This window comes from Oncorhynchus clarkii, chromosome 2 (genome assembly GCF_045791955.1).
Source record: "Oncorhynchus clarkii lewisi isolate Uvic-CL-2024 chromosome 2, UVic_Ocla_1.0, whole genome shotgun sequence".
In the NCBI taxonomy this organism is placed as follows: Eukaryota; Metazoa; Chordata; class Actinopteri; order Salmoniformes; family Salmonidae; genus Oncorhynchus; species Oncorhynchus clarkii.
Window position 1 is genome coordinate 32,576,064 of NC_092148.1, and position 12,829 is coordinate 32,588,892.

The window sequence follows — 12,829 nt, forward strand, 5'->3', positions numbered from 1 at the left end:
TGGAGAGGCCTGTTCTCTTCTCTTATTCTTCGGGAGTGGAGAGGCCTGTTCTCTCCTCTTATTCTTAGGGAGTGGAGAGGCCTGTTCTCTCCTCTCATTCTTAGGGAGTGGAGAGGCCTGTTCTCTCCTCTTATTCTTAGGGAGTGGAGATGCCTGTTCTCTCCTCTTATTCTTAGGAAGTGGAGAGGCCTGTTCTCTTCTCTCGTTCTTAGGAAGTGGAGAGGCCTGTTCTCTTCTCTCGTTCTTAGGAAGTGGAGAGGCCTGTTCTCTCCTCTTATTCTTAGGGAGTGGAGATGCCTGTTCTCTCCTCTTATTCTTAGGGAGTGGAGATGCCTGTTCTCTCCTCTTATTCTTAGGGAGTGGAGATGCCTGTTCTCTCCTCTTATTCTTAGGAAGTGGAGAGGCCTGTTCTCTTCTCTCGTTCTTAGGAAGTGGAGATGCCTGTTCTCCTCTTATTCTTAGGGAGTGGAGAGGCCTGTTCTCTTCTCTCGTTCTTAGGAGGTGGAGATGCCTGTCCTCTCCTCTTATTCTTCGGGAGTGGAGAGGCCTGTTCTCTCCTCTTATTCTTAGGGAGTGGAGAAGCCTGTTCTCTTCTCTTGTTCTTAGGAAGTGGAGATGCCTGTTCTCTCCTCTTATTCTTAGGAAGTGGAGAGGCCTGTTCTCTTCTCTCGTTCTTAGGAAGTGGAGAGGCCTGTTCTCTTCTCTCGTTCTTAGGAAGTGGAGAGGCCTGTTCTCTTCTCTCGTTCTTAGGAAGTGGAGAGGCCTGTTCTCTTCTCTCGTTCTTAGGAAGTGGAGAGGCCTGTTCTCTCCTCTTATTCTTAGGGAGTGGAGAGGCCTGTTCTCTCCTCTTATTCTTAGGGAGTGGAGATGCCTGTTCTCTCCTCTTATTCTTAGGAAGTGGAGAGGCCTGTTCTCTTCTCTCGTTCTTAGGAAGTGGAGATGCCTGTTCTCCTCTTATTCTTAGGGAGTGGAGAGGCCTGTTCTCTTCTCTCGTTCTTAGGAGGTGGAGATGCCTGTTCTCTCCTCTTATTCTTCGGGAGTGGAGAGGCCTGTTCTCTTCTCTTATTCTTAGGGAGTGGAGAAGCCTGTTCTCTTCTCTTGTTCTTAGGAAGTGGAGAAGCCTGTTCTCTTCACTTATTCTTAGGGAGAGGAGAGGCCTGTTCTCTCCTCTTATTCTTAGGGAGTGGAGAAGCCTGTTCTCTTCTCTTGTTCTTAGGAAGTGGAGAGGCCTGTTCTCTCCTCTTATTCTTAGGGAGTGGAGAAGCCTGTTCTCTTCTCTTATTCTCAGGGAGTGGAGAGACCTGTTCTCTTCTCTTGTTCTTAGGAAGTGGAGAGGCCTGTTCTCTTCTCTTATTCTTTGGGAGTGGAGAGGCCTGTTCTCTTCACTTATTCTTAGGGAGTGGAGAGGCCTGTTCTCTCCTCTTATTCTTAGGAAGTGGAGAGGCCTGTTCTCTCCTCTCATTCTTAGGGAGTGGAGAGACCTGTTCTCTCCTCTCATTCTTAGGGAGTAGAGAGGCCTGTTCTCTCCTCTCATTCTTAGGGAGTGGAGAGGCCTGTTCTCTCCTCTCATTCTTAGGGAGTGGAGAGGCCTGTTCTCTTCTCTCGTTCTTAGGAAGTGGAGAGGCCTGTTCTCTTCTCTCGTTCTTAGGAAGTGGAGAGGCCTGTTCTCTTCTCTCGTTCTTAGGAAGTGGAGAGGCCTGTTCTCTTCTCTCGTTCTTAGGAAGTGGAGAGGCCTGTTCTCTCCTCTTATTCTTAGGGAGTGGAGAGGCCTGTTCTCTCCTCTTATTCTTAGGGAGTGGAGATGCCTGTTCTCTCCTCTTATTCTTAGGAAGTGGAGAGGCCTGTTCTCTTCTCTCGTTCTTAGGAAGTGGAGATGCCTGTTCTCCTCTTATTCTTAGGGAGTGGAGAGGCCTGTTCTCTTCTCTCGTTCTTAGGAGGTGGAGATGCCTGTTCTCTCCTCTTATTCTTCGGGAGTGGAGAGGCCTGTTCTCTTCTCTTATTCTTAGGGAGTGGAGAAGCCTGTTCTCTTCTCTTGTTCTTAGGAAGTGGAGAAGCCTGTTCTCTTCACTTATTCTTAGGGAGAGGAGAGGCCTGTTCTCTCCTCTTATTCTTAGGGAGTGGAGAAGCCTGTTCTCTTCTCTTGTTCTTAGGAAGTGGAGAGGCCTGTTCTCTCCTCTTATTCTTAGGGAGTGGAGAAGCCTGTTCTCTTCTCTTATTCTCAGGGAGTGGAGAGACCTGTTCTCTTCTCTTGTTCTTAGGAAGTGGAGAGGCCTGTTCTCTTCTCTTATTCTTTGGGAGTGGAGAGGCCTGTTCTCTTCACTTATTCTTAGGGAGTGGAGAGGCCTGTTCTCTCCTCTTATTCTTAGGAAGTGGAGAGGCCTGTTCTCTCCTCTCATTCTTAGGGAGTGGAGAGACCTGTTCTCTCCTCTCATTCTTAGGGAGTAGAGAGGCCTGTTCTCTCCTCTCATTCTTAGGGAGTGGAGAGGCCTGTTCTCTCCTCTCATTCTTAGGGAGTGGAGAGGCCTGTTCTCTCCTCTTATTCTTAGGAAGTGGAGAGGCCTGTTCTCTCCTCTTATTCTTAGGGAGTGGAGAGGCCTGTTCTCTTCTCTTATTCTTAGGGAGTGGAGAAGCCTGTTCTCTTCTCTTGTTCTTAGGAAGTGGAGAGGCCTGTTCTCTCCTCTTATTCTTAGGGAGTGGAGAAGCCTGTTCTCTTCTCTTATTCTCAGGGAGTGGAGAGACCTGTTCTCTTCTCTTGTTCTTAGGAAGTGGAGAGGCCTGTTCTCTTCTCTTATTCTTTGGGAGTGGAGAGGCCTGTTCTCTTCACTTATTCTTAGGGAGTGGAGAGGCCTGTTCTCTCCTCTTATTCTTAGGAAGTGGAGAGGCCTGTTCTCTCCTCTCATTCTTAGGGAGTGGAGAGACCTGTTCTCTCCTCTCATTCTTAGGGAGTAGAGAGGCCTGTTCTCTCCTCTCATTCTTAGGGAGTGGAGAGGCCTGTTCTCTCCTCTCATTCTTAGGGAGTGGAGAGGCCTGTTCTCTCCTCTTATTCTTAGGAAGTGGAGAGGCCTGTTCTCTCCTCTTATTCTTAGGGAGTGGAGAGGCCTGTTCTCTCCTCTTATTCTTAGGGAGTGGAGATGCCTGTTCTCTCCTCTTATTCTTAGGAAGTGGAGAGGCCTGTTCTCTTCTCTCGTTCTTAGGAAGTGGAGATGCCTGTTCTCCTCTTATTCTTAGGGAGTGGAAAGACCTGTTCTCTTCTCTCCTTCTTAGGGAGTGGAGAGGCCTGTTCTCTTCTCTCCTTCTTCGGGAGTGGAGAGGCCTGTTCTCTCCTCTCATTCTTAGGGAGTGGAGAGGCCTGTTCTCTCCTCTCATTCTTAGGGAGTGGAGAGGCCTGTTCTCTTCTCTTATTCTAAGGAAGTGGAGAGGCCTTCTTAGGGAGTGGAGAGGCCTGTTCTCTTCTCTCGTTCTTAGGAAGTGGAGAGGCCTGTTCTCTTCTCTCCTTCTTAGGGAGTGGAGAGGCCTGTTCTCTTCTCTTATTCTTAGGAAGTGGAGAGGCCTGTTCTCTTCTCTCCTTCTTAGGGAGTGGAGAGGCCTGTTCTCTTCTCTCGTTCTTAGGAAGTGGAGAGGCCTGTTCTCTTCTCTCCTTCTTAGGGAGTGGAGAGGCCTGTTCTCTTCTCTCCTTCTTAGGGAGTGGAGAGGCCTGTTCTCTCCTCTTATTCTTAGGAAGTGGAGAGGCCTGTTCTCTTCTCTTATTCTTAGGAAGTGGAGAGGCCTGCTCTCTCCTCTTATTCTTAGGAAGTGGAGAGGCCTGTTCTCTCCTCCTATTCTTAGGAAGTGGAGAGGCCTGTTCTCTTATTCTTAGGGAGTGGAGAGGCCTGTTCTCTTCTCTTATTCTTAGGGAGTGGAGAGGCCTGTTCTCTTCTCTTATTCTTAGGGAGTTTAGAAGCCTGTTCTCTTCTCTTATTCTTAGGGAGTGGAGAGACCTGTTCTCTTCTCTCGTTCTTAGGAAGTGGAGATGCCTGTTCTCTCCTCTTATTCTTAGGTAGTGGAAAGGCCTGTTCTCTCCTCTTATTCTTAGGGAGTGGAGATGCCTGTTCTCTCCTCTTATTCATAGGAAGTGGAGAGGCCTGTTCTCTTCTCTCGTTCTTAGGAAGTGGAGATGCCTGTTCTCTCCTCTTATTCTTAGGAAGTGGAGAGGCCTGTTCTCTCCTCTTATTCTTAGGGAGTGGAGAGGCCTGTTCCCTCCTCTTATTCTTAGGGAGTGGAGAGGCCTGTTCTCTTATCCTATTCTTAGGAAGTGGAGAGGCCTGTTCCCTCCTCTTATTCTTAGGGAGTGGAGAGGCCTGTTCTCTTCTCTCGTTCTTAGGAAGTGGAGAGGCCTGTTCCCTCCTCTTATTCTTAGGAAGTGGAGAGGCCTGTTCTCTTATCCTATTCTTAGTAAGTGGAGAGGCCTGTTCTCTTCTCTTATTCTTAGGAAGTGGAGAGGCCTGTTCTCTTCTCTCGTTCTTAGGGAGAGGAGAGGCCTGTTCTCTTCTCTCGTTCTTAGGAAGTGGAGAGGCCTGTTCTCTTCTCTCGTTCTTAGGGAGTGGAGAGGCTTGTTCTCTTCTCTTATTCTTAGGAAGTGGAGAGGCCTGTTCTCTTCTCTCGTTCTTAGGAAGTGGAGAGGCCTGTTCCCTTCTCTCATTCTTAGGGAGTGGAGAGGCCTGTTCTCTTCTCTTATTCTAATGGGGTGGAGAGGCCTGTTCTCTTATTCTTAGGAAGTGGAGAGGCCTATTCTCTTATTCTTAGGAAGTGGAGAGGCCTGTTCTCTTATTCTTAGGAAGTGGAGAGGCCTGTTCTCTCCTCTTGTTCTTAGGAAGTGGAGAGGCCTGTTCTCTTCTCTTGTTCTTAGGAAGTGGAGAGGCCTGTTCTCTCCTCTTGTTCTTAGGAAGTGGAGAGGCCTGTTCTCTTATCCTATTCTTAGGAAGTGGAGAGGCCTGTTCTCTTATCCTATTCTTAGGAAGTGGAGAAGTCTTTTTATAAATTGCTGTTCAGATACCATGTATGAATAATTATCATATTTTATATCTTGGAACCAAATACAATATATTCTCTTTCTTCCTCCTTGTTCAGCATTTTCAAGTTTCTCTTTCTTTTTAGTACTTACACATTAAGTCGGTTAATTGGAATACATAATGAAGTCGAATCGCATATTGTGCCAACAGCGCTCCTACGACGCTCAGAGCCAGGGGCTCTTCAGCGTTTAAACTGCCATTGGCAACATAACGATGAGATCAATAATAGATGATTTCACATCACATTGGCATTCTCTTAAAAAGAAACCAGATCTGAAAATCTGCTGTTGGTGGAAGAAGACAGGATATTTTATTTCTGTCGCCAAAGTAGTTTCATCTCGCGTTGGTGAGCTGTAGGGTCGTCGGCATAAAGTGCAGGTGGAACTTTTCTCCCTCTAAATGGTTCTTTAATGGGACGGTGTGCCGAGGTGCTGTGAGCTCTGTGGGGCGCTACCGCTGTCGACGAGGACGGCTGCTGAATCAATCCGTCAGGGCCCCAATACCTGTCTCGGCAACTGATCCAAAATGCAACCCACACACAGAGACACAGAGAAAGAGAGAGAGTGGAAAAGCTCTTTATGTTGGCTACCACAGAGACACACACACACACACACACACACACACACACACACACACACATAGTGTGCACGCGTTGTGCCGTTTTAATTGAGAGGTGTCTGTTTTAGTCACCGTCTTGATGGTCAACGAATCATTTTAGTTGTTATTTTATATTTATTCAAATGAATCTCCGAATAAGATCAAGTACACCAGCAATGGTGTAAAAATCTATTCAGACATTTCATTTATTTAATTTAATGGCTGGTACTTATTTTGTTCTCTCTCTTTCTCTTTCTCTCTCTCTCTCTCTCTCTCTCTCTCTCTCTCTCTCTCTCTCTCTCTCTCTCTCTCTCTCTCTCTCTCTCTCTCTCTCTCTCTCTCTCTCTCTCTCTCTCTCTCTCTCTCTCTCTCTCTCCCTCTCTCTCTCTTCCTCCATCTCTCCCTCTCTCTCCACGGACGCATCCCACTGCCTTAAGATTTGCCTCCGTACTCTCCCGCTCTCCCTCCTATTTATTATTTTTTTGTCCATTTTGGGGGCCCTTTTCTCCCCATCAAGCTTATGGCTTCCATTAAACACCTAGACGAGCTATAGATCCCCAGTCACTAATCTGGGCTCATTCTTTGCAGAATGCCCCTTCTCAATCCTCTGTCTATCTGTCTCCTGTGATTGCTCTCACGTCAACTCGCGTCTCGACGCTCCACACTCCTGTCAGGGGGATGTGTGCCAGAATCCTTTGTCAATTCACCCGCCCGTCAAGCCATCCGAGTTTAAACATGTCAACTTACCTGTGAGACGCGCTACAGGCCTTTTGCTATTCCCCCCCCCCCCCCCCCCCCCCCCACCACACACACACACACATCACGCTGTATTTAAATGAAAAGGGAACGATTATGTTTACCCAAGTAGGGTATAATTATAGAGTGAATGAGATATGCTGTATAATGTGTGTGTGGCTATAGCTTTTGTTTATTTTGTTTTGTACTGGCCATATAATGGAAGTCTATTTGACCCATTTGTTTCTGTGCAGGGATATGCCTGGGCAGCCACTAGTGGGCTTTATGAATCTCCAATTTGATCTGGGCTTGATGTAATACACTTGTGTTTCCCCAGTAACCGGTTCGTACTTAAAACATTCTCCATTCAGGCTGCAAAGGCTTAGAGTTCCTCCTTAACTTTATTTAATGGCGAGCAGGCCGATTTATTTTTGTGTTAAACTACGTCTACTTTCTTTCTGAAACATGCTCGAGTGGCTAAATGCTAATCCCGGATGTTGTGTATCGCGTTCAGCCAATCAGGTTGCAGCAGTCAGTTTTTTCCCACCCCTAACCTAATCTAGCAGGCGTAACAGAAACGGAAACCCTAGTTAGGGTGTGGAAAGGGGAGTTGGAGAAAAGGTAGGAGGGGGGGGGGGGAAAGGAGGTGGAGAGGGGAGAAAGAGGGAGGAAGGGAGATGAAGAGAATGGTGGAAGTCCTCCGTCTGTCAGTCTCCTGTTATTGCCATCACGTCTCCTCACGTCTCGATCCCCCACGCTCCTGTCAGGGGGATGTGTTTCACCCGCCCGTCAAGCTGTCAGTTTAGACATGTCATCTTACCCTGCTCATTCCCCCCATCACACTGTATTTATATGAAAAAGGCAAAGATGATGTTTACCCAATTAGGGTATAATTATGGAAACAGAGTGAATGAGATAGGATGTATAATGTGTGTGTATGTCTGGCTATAGCTTTAGTGTAGGGTGTTGTATGGTTTATTTTGTAGTGCCCCTATAGTGGAAGTCTGTTTGACCCGTTGTTTCTGTGCAGAGATATGCTCAAATCAGCAGATTATGGTAAGAATGAAAGGTAGAAAGAGGGATGCGCTCTCTCTCACTCCCTCTCTCTCTCTCTCTCTCTCTCTCTCTCTCTCTCTCTCTCTCTCTCTCTCTCTCTCTCTCTCTCTCTCTCTCTCTCTCTCTCTCTCTCTCTCTCTCTCTCTCTCTCTCTCTCTCTCCTCTCTCTCCCCCTCTCTCTCTCTCTCTCTCCCCCTCTCTCTCTCTCACTCGCTCGCTCACTCCCTCTCTCTCTCACTCCCTCTCTCTCTCACTCCCTCTCAGTTCACCAGGGTTCATCTGAGTAATGGGGTGTGAAGAGGCGCTGAGGGGGAGATGGAGGGGGAAGTAGGGTGTGGCAAGGGGGAGCTGCAGAGAAGGTGGAAGAACGAGATGGAGGGTTGGTGGAGAGGGGAGGTAGAGAGGTGTAAGAAGGGGATGGTGAGGTAAGGGGGGGGGGGCGACGAGGGCGAAGAGGAGGCGTTCTGCAGAGATACCTGCTGCTAATGCTGAAGTCAGTGAGGGATGGAGGGCACTCCAGCTGTGACATTAAAACAGCAGGTGCATGCCATCGTTAGGACTGGCACACGAGGCAGGATGAGCATCCTCACTAGTCATTTCTACAGGGCCCAGCGGCCCACTGTAGCAGAGCTGTCTCAGGCAGCTTCACCCCACCGAGAGAACTGAGCCGTAGCTCCGTATAGCTCCGTAGGAAACACAGACACACAGACCCCTCTAGAGCTCTCACCCCTGGGCACGCTGCTTAGTTTGGTGAGGGTTGAGCGACTCACACATCTGGCACCTCTCTCATTCTGCCTAATGACTCCTTGGTCGCCCTTACCATTTAGGAGAAAGAATAGTTTGACTCGAGTAACAAACAAAATATCCTCTCCGTTTTTATCGTGGTTCACCTTCCTGTGTGTACCATTGTCAAGGCCATCGTACAGGTGACATTGATACTTATAACACAATCAAATGACATGATTTCTGTTTTTGACACAGATGGCAGCAAAGTGCTATTTTTATTTGATGAATAGGCCCATGGCCCATATTCATAAAGCATCTCAGACTGCTGATCTAGGATCCGTTTGGCCTTTTATATACAGAATAATTAATATGTTTATGGACACAGGGACCTGATCTCCGATCAGTAGTCCTACTATTGAGACTCTTTATGAATACAGGCTAAGTAAAGCAAGCCATGTGTGATGTGATACATCTCTCTCTCTCTCTCTCTCTCTCTCTCTCTCCCAGAATGCTCTCTGTGTATCCCAGAATGCTTTGCATGTTCTGCACAGGATGGGGCCATTTTGCGCCTCGCTGATGCCAGAGGCTTCTCCTTAGATCTCCCAACATCCCTTCCGGAATTGTAGATTGAGATTCCCGCCCCGAACCATCCAGGAATACTGTTAGGCAAATGAAGTTGTTTGGAACCCATGTTGACATGTTATCTCTTCATCTGGTGGTGTAGACAGGAGGAGGGAAGAGAAAGAAGTGTAACTTGGGTAATTGAGCCGTGTCCCGCCGCTTATCGGGTAAAGCTGTGGCGCGTCACGGAGCTAACGAGCTGTGGCACGCCAATTAATCTAAAGGGAGTGGAACGTGAAACTCCTCCATTTTGTAATTTTTGTAACGTTTTTTAAATTTTTATCTCCCTTTAAATTGAGAGCCTCCCTTGAGGCTAAAATAAGGCCTTATTAGTTCAATTCATCTGGGGAAATATTGATATGGATGAATGGCATGGTGAAATGTCCCCTTTGTTGCAATAATCAAGGCAATCAGTCGTGTGAGTAAAGGACGGCCCCCTCAAAGCTGTTGGAGGTAGATCCTAACCTGAGAGAGGACCTATGGAGCTATGGATTAGAAATTAGAAACCTGTTTCAACAAATGGATTTGCTCTTTTCCCACTTAGCCTTGCCCTTCATTTCAACCTGCCGTTTGCGTGGCGCGTACATGCAAGCTTGTCTGGGACTCTCTATGTGCGCGTGTGTTCATTTGTGTGTGCATGCGTGCGTGCGTGCGTGTCTGTCTGTCGTCTCTTCAGCGGGCCATTGCCAGGTGCCTCCATCAGGCCTGGCCAGTCGTGCCATCACTGCACGTGCGTGTGTGTGTGTGTGTGTCTGTCTGTCGTCTCTTCAGCAGGCCATTGCCAGGTGCCTCCATCAGGCCTTGCCAGTCGTGCCATCACTGCGCGTGCGTGCGTGCGTGTGTGTGTGTGTGTGTGTCTGTCTGTCGTCTCTTCAGCGGGCCATTGCCAGGTGCCTCCATCAGGCCTTGCCAGTCGTGCCATCACTGTGCGTGTGTGTGTGTGTGTGTGTGTGTGTGTGTCTGTCTGTCGTCTCTTCAGCGGGCCATTGCCAGGTGCCTCCATCAGGCCTTGCCAGTCGTGCCATCACTGTGCGTGTGTGTGTGTGTGTGTCTGTCTGTCGTCTCTTCAGCGGGCCATTGCCAGGTGCCTCCATCAGGCCTTGCCAGTCGTGCCATCACTGCGCGTGCGTGCGTGTGTGTGTGTGTGTGTCTGTCTGTCGTCTCTTCAGCGGGCCATTGCCAGGTGCCTCCATCAGGCCTTGCCAGTCGTGCCATCACTGTGCGTGTGTGTGTGTGTGTGTGTGTGTGTGTCTGTCTGTCGTCTCTTCAGCGGGCCATTGCCAGGTGCCTCCATCAGGCCTTGCCAGTCGTGCCATCACTGCGCGTGCGTGCGTGTGTGTGTGTGTGTGTCTGTCTGTTGTCTCTTCAGCGGGCCATTGCCAGGTGCCTCCATCAGGCCTTGCCAGTCGTGCCATCACTGCGCGTGCGTGTGTGTGTGTGTGTGTGTGTGTCTGTCTGTCGTCTCTTCAGCGGGCCATTGCCAGGTGCCTCCATCAGGCCTGGCCAGTCGTGCCATCACTGCTTGCTGCCATGCTCAGAATAAACATGTGTGGGGGGAAAGAAGTAAGACTGAGTGATGTGAATCTCACAACATGCCAGTTTGATTTGAAACCCTCGCTATCAAAGAATGCAAATTGAAATCATATCTTTGCATATGTCTTCATGTCTTTCATGCGCATATGCAAATCGCCCCCGTTGCCTTTCAGCACTCGGTAATTAGGTTTACGAAGGACAGCTGTAATCCATAATTAACGGACATGACTTAAACAACCTATAAAAGCTTGAAAATGCTAACTTAATTAGCGCGTTTGTTTATTCATAGCTAGTTGAAGCGGTCGGTCAGTCAGTCAGTCAGTCAGTGCAGTGCAGTGCAGTGCAGTGCCACTGTCTCCAGTCACCCAGAGTGTCTCCCTCCCCTGTGGGTTTGATCTTGTCATTCTCCTTCAGTGCATAGGAGGGCGGTTTAGTTATACTCCCAGGCGCCATTCTGGACGGATGGACGGATGGATGGAGAGATGGAGAGATGGAGAGATGGAGAGATGGACGGATGGATGGATGGAGAGATGGATGGAGAGATGGAGAGATGGAGAGATGGAGCTAGAGAGAAGAAGAGGAAAAAAGAGGAGGGAGAGAATGATGATGATAACAAAACAAAACAGTGGAACATGTTTGAATATTTATATGGGGCGTTAGTTAGTTAGCATGGGCTGGATGTGGCTCTGGGGCGATGGTAGGAGAGCAGAAGGACGTACATGTGTGTGTGTGTGCGTGTGCGTGCGTGTCCAGTAGTAGGGGGAAGATGACATTGTGATATGAATGAACGGTGAAAGGATTAGGCTATACGCTCTTTACAACAAAATGACCAATAGAGATTGGAATTCAGAGAGGCAGATGGGGGGGATACTTTTTGAGAGAACGAGAAACAAACAACCCAGAGTTGGGTAAATAGAGGAATGGAGAGAGAAAGAGAGAGAGTAACAGAGATAGAGAGAGAGATAAGAGAGTGAATATCCAGGAGTCCACAGTGAAGACCGGTGTCTTCAGTAACACTCCAAATCACACAGCTGCTGGCTCAACTTTTTCTTTCTCTCTTTCTTTCTTTCTTTCTTTCTTTCTTTCTTTCTTTCTCTCTCTCTCTCTCTCTCTCTCTCTCTCTCTCTCTCTCTCTCTCTCTCTCTCTCTCTCTCTCTCTCTCTCTCTCTCTCTCTCTCTCTCTCTCTCTCTCTCTCTCTCTCTCTTTATTTCTTTCCTGTTCCTCTGTCATGTCGTCTTAGATGTGGTCGTTGTCTGTCAGCAGGACACACCGTAATAGGATGTGATTACTGGTGAATTAAATGGCCAGAGGATGACACACTAGAGAAACGGGGCTGATCCCTGACTAGTTAGACCTGTCATCCCGCCATTAGGGCATCACAAACGGTTTAGGGAATGGAACAAACTTAGGGCTTTGAACACGGTCAGGACATTGTCTTGAAATGGTGTCTCAAATATTCCCTGTGCGTTTCTGTCTGTGTGAGTTTGCGCTTGAGGGTGTATGAGTTGTTGACAAACTTCTCTTTGATTTTGAATGGCTGTAATGACAGGATATCCAAGGCCGTGTTCAGTAGACACTCAACGGAGGAAAACGAGGAAAACTGGGAGTTACTACCAGACCAATAAGAAAACATTTTCTTTTTCCTCTGTGAAGTGTTTCAAAAAACACATTTTTTACAGTGTGGCCTTAGGAACACGGGTGAAACCCATTGCCTTAGTTAACCTGCTGCATCCTAGTGGCTTTGTCCTGACTACGATTGCAAAGTTTTCCCGAAATCCTAGTTGGAGGATTCACAGAATCAGGAAGGAATAAACAGGAAATATGGAATCCTCCAACCAGGATTTCTGGAAAGGCAGGGAATTTATGGAGAGTTTTGCAACCCTAATCGTGACTAGTTATTGTAAAAAGTAATCTCTGTCTGCCCCCCCCGATTAACCCTTTCATTGACTGTGGTAAAGAGGCCATCTTTGTTAACCCTTTGCCCCCCTGTGTTCTCTCTCTGACCAGGTGGGCCTTTGTGATGAAGAAGCACCTGAGCACTCACCTGTTGGGGAAACATGGACTGGGCCAGCCCAAAGAGAGGTAGGACTGATTACCTCTCCCTCTCTCTCTGTCCCGCCCCCCTTTGCCCCCCCCCCTCTCTCAGTATTTCTATCACAGCCTCTTTGTCAATCTGTTCCCCTCCTCCCTCTCTCTCCTCTCCTCCCTCTCTCTTCTCCCCCTCTCTGTATGATTGGGAAGATGTGATGTCTCCATCTCTCTCCTCTCCTCCCTCTCTCTCCTCTCCTCCCTCTCTCTTCTCCCCCTCTCTCTGTATGATTGGGAAGATGTGATGTCTCCATCTCTCTCCTCCCTCTCTCTCCTTTCCTCCCTCTCTCTTCTCCCCCTCTCTCTGTATGATTGGGAAGATGTGATGTCTCCATCTCTCTCCTCTCCTCCCTCTCTCTTCTCCCCCTCTCTCTGTATGATTGGGAAGATGTGATGTCTCCATCTCTCTCCTCTCCTCTCTCTC

At 48.3% G+C, this 12,829-nt stretch overlaps 1 protein-coding gene across 1 annotated transcript in view; it reads left to right on the forward strand.

The window, feature by feature from the left end:
* LOC139366926 (zinc finger protein 407-like) overlaps window positions 1-12,829 on the forward strand; it is a 177,541-nt gene that overhangs the window by 56,021 nt on the left and 108,691 nt on the right. The window contains 1 exon segment of the mRNA XM_071104684.1: window positions 12,325-12,399. Within this exon segment, the coding sequence (XP_070960785.1) occupies window positions 12,325-12,399 (75 nt within the window).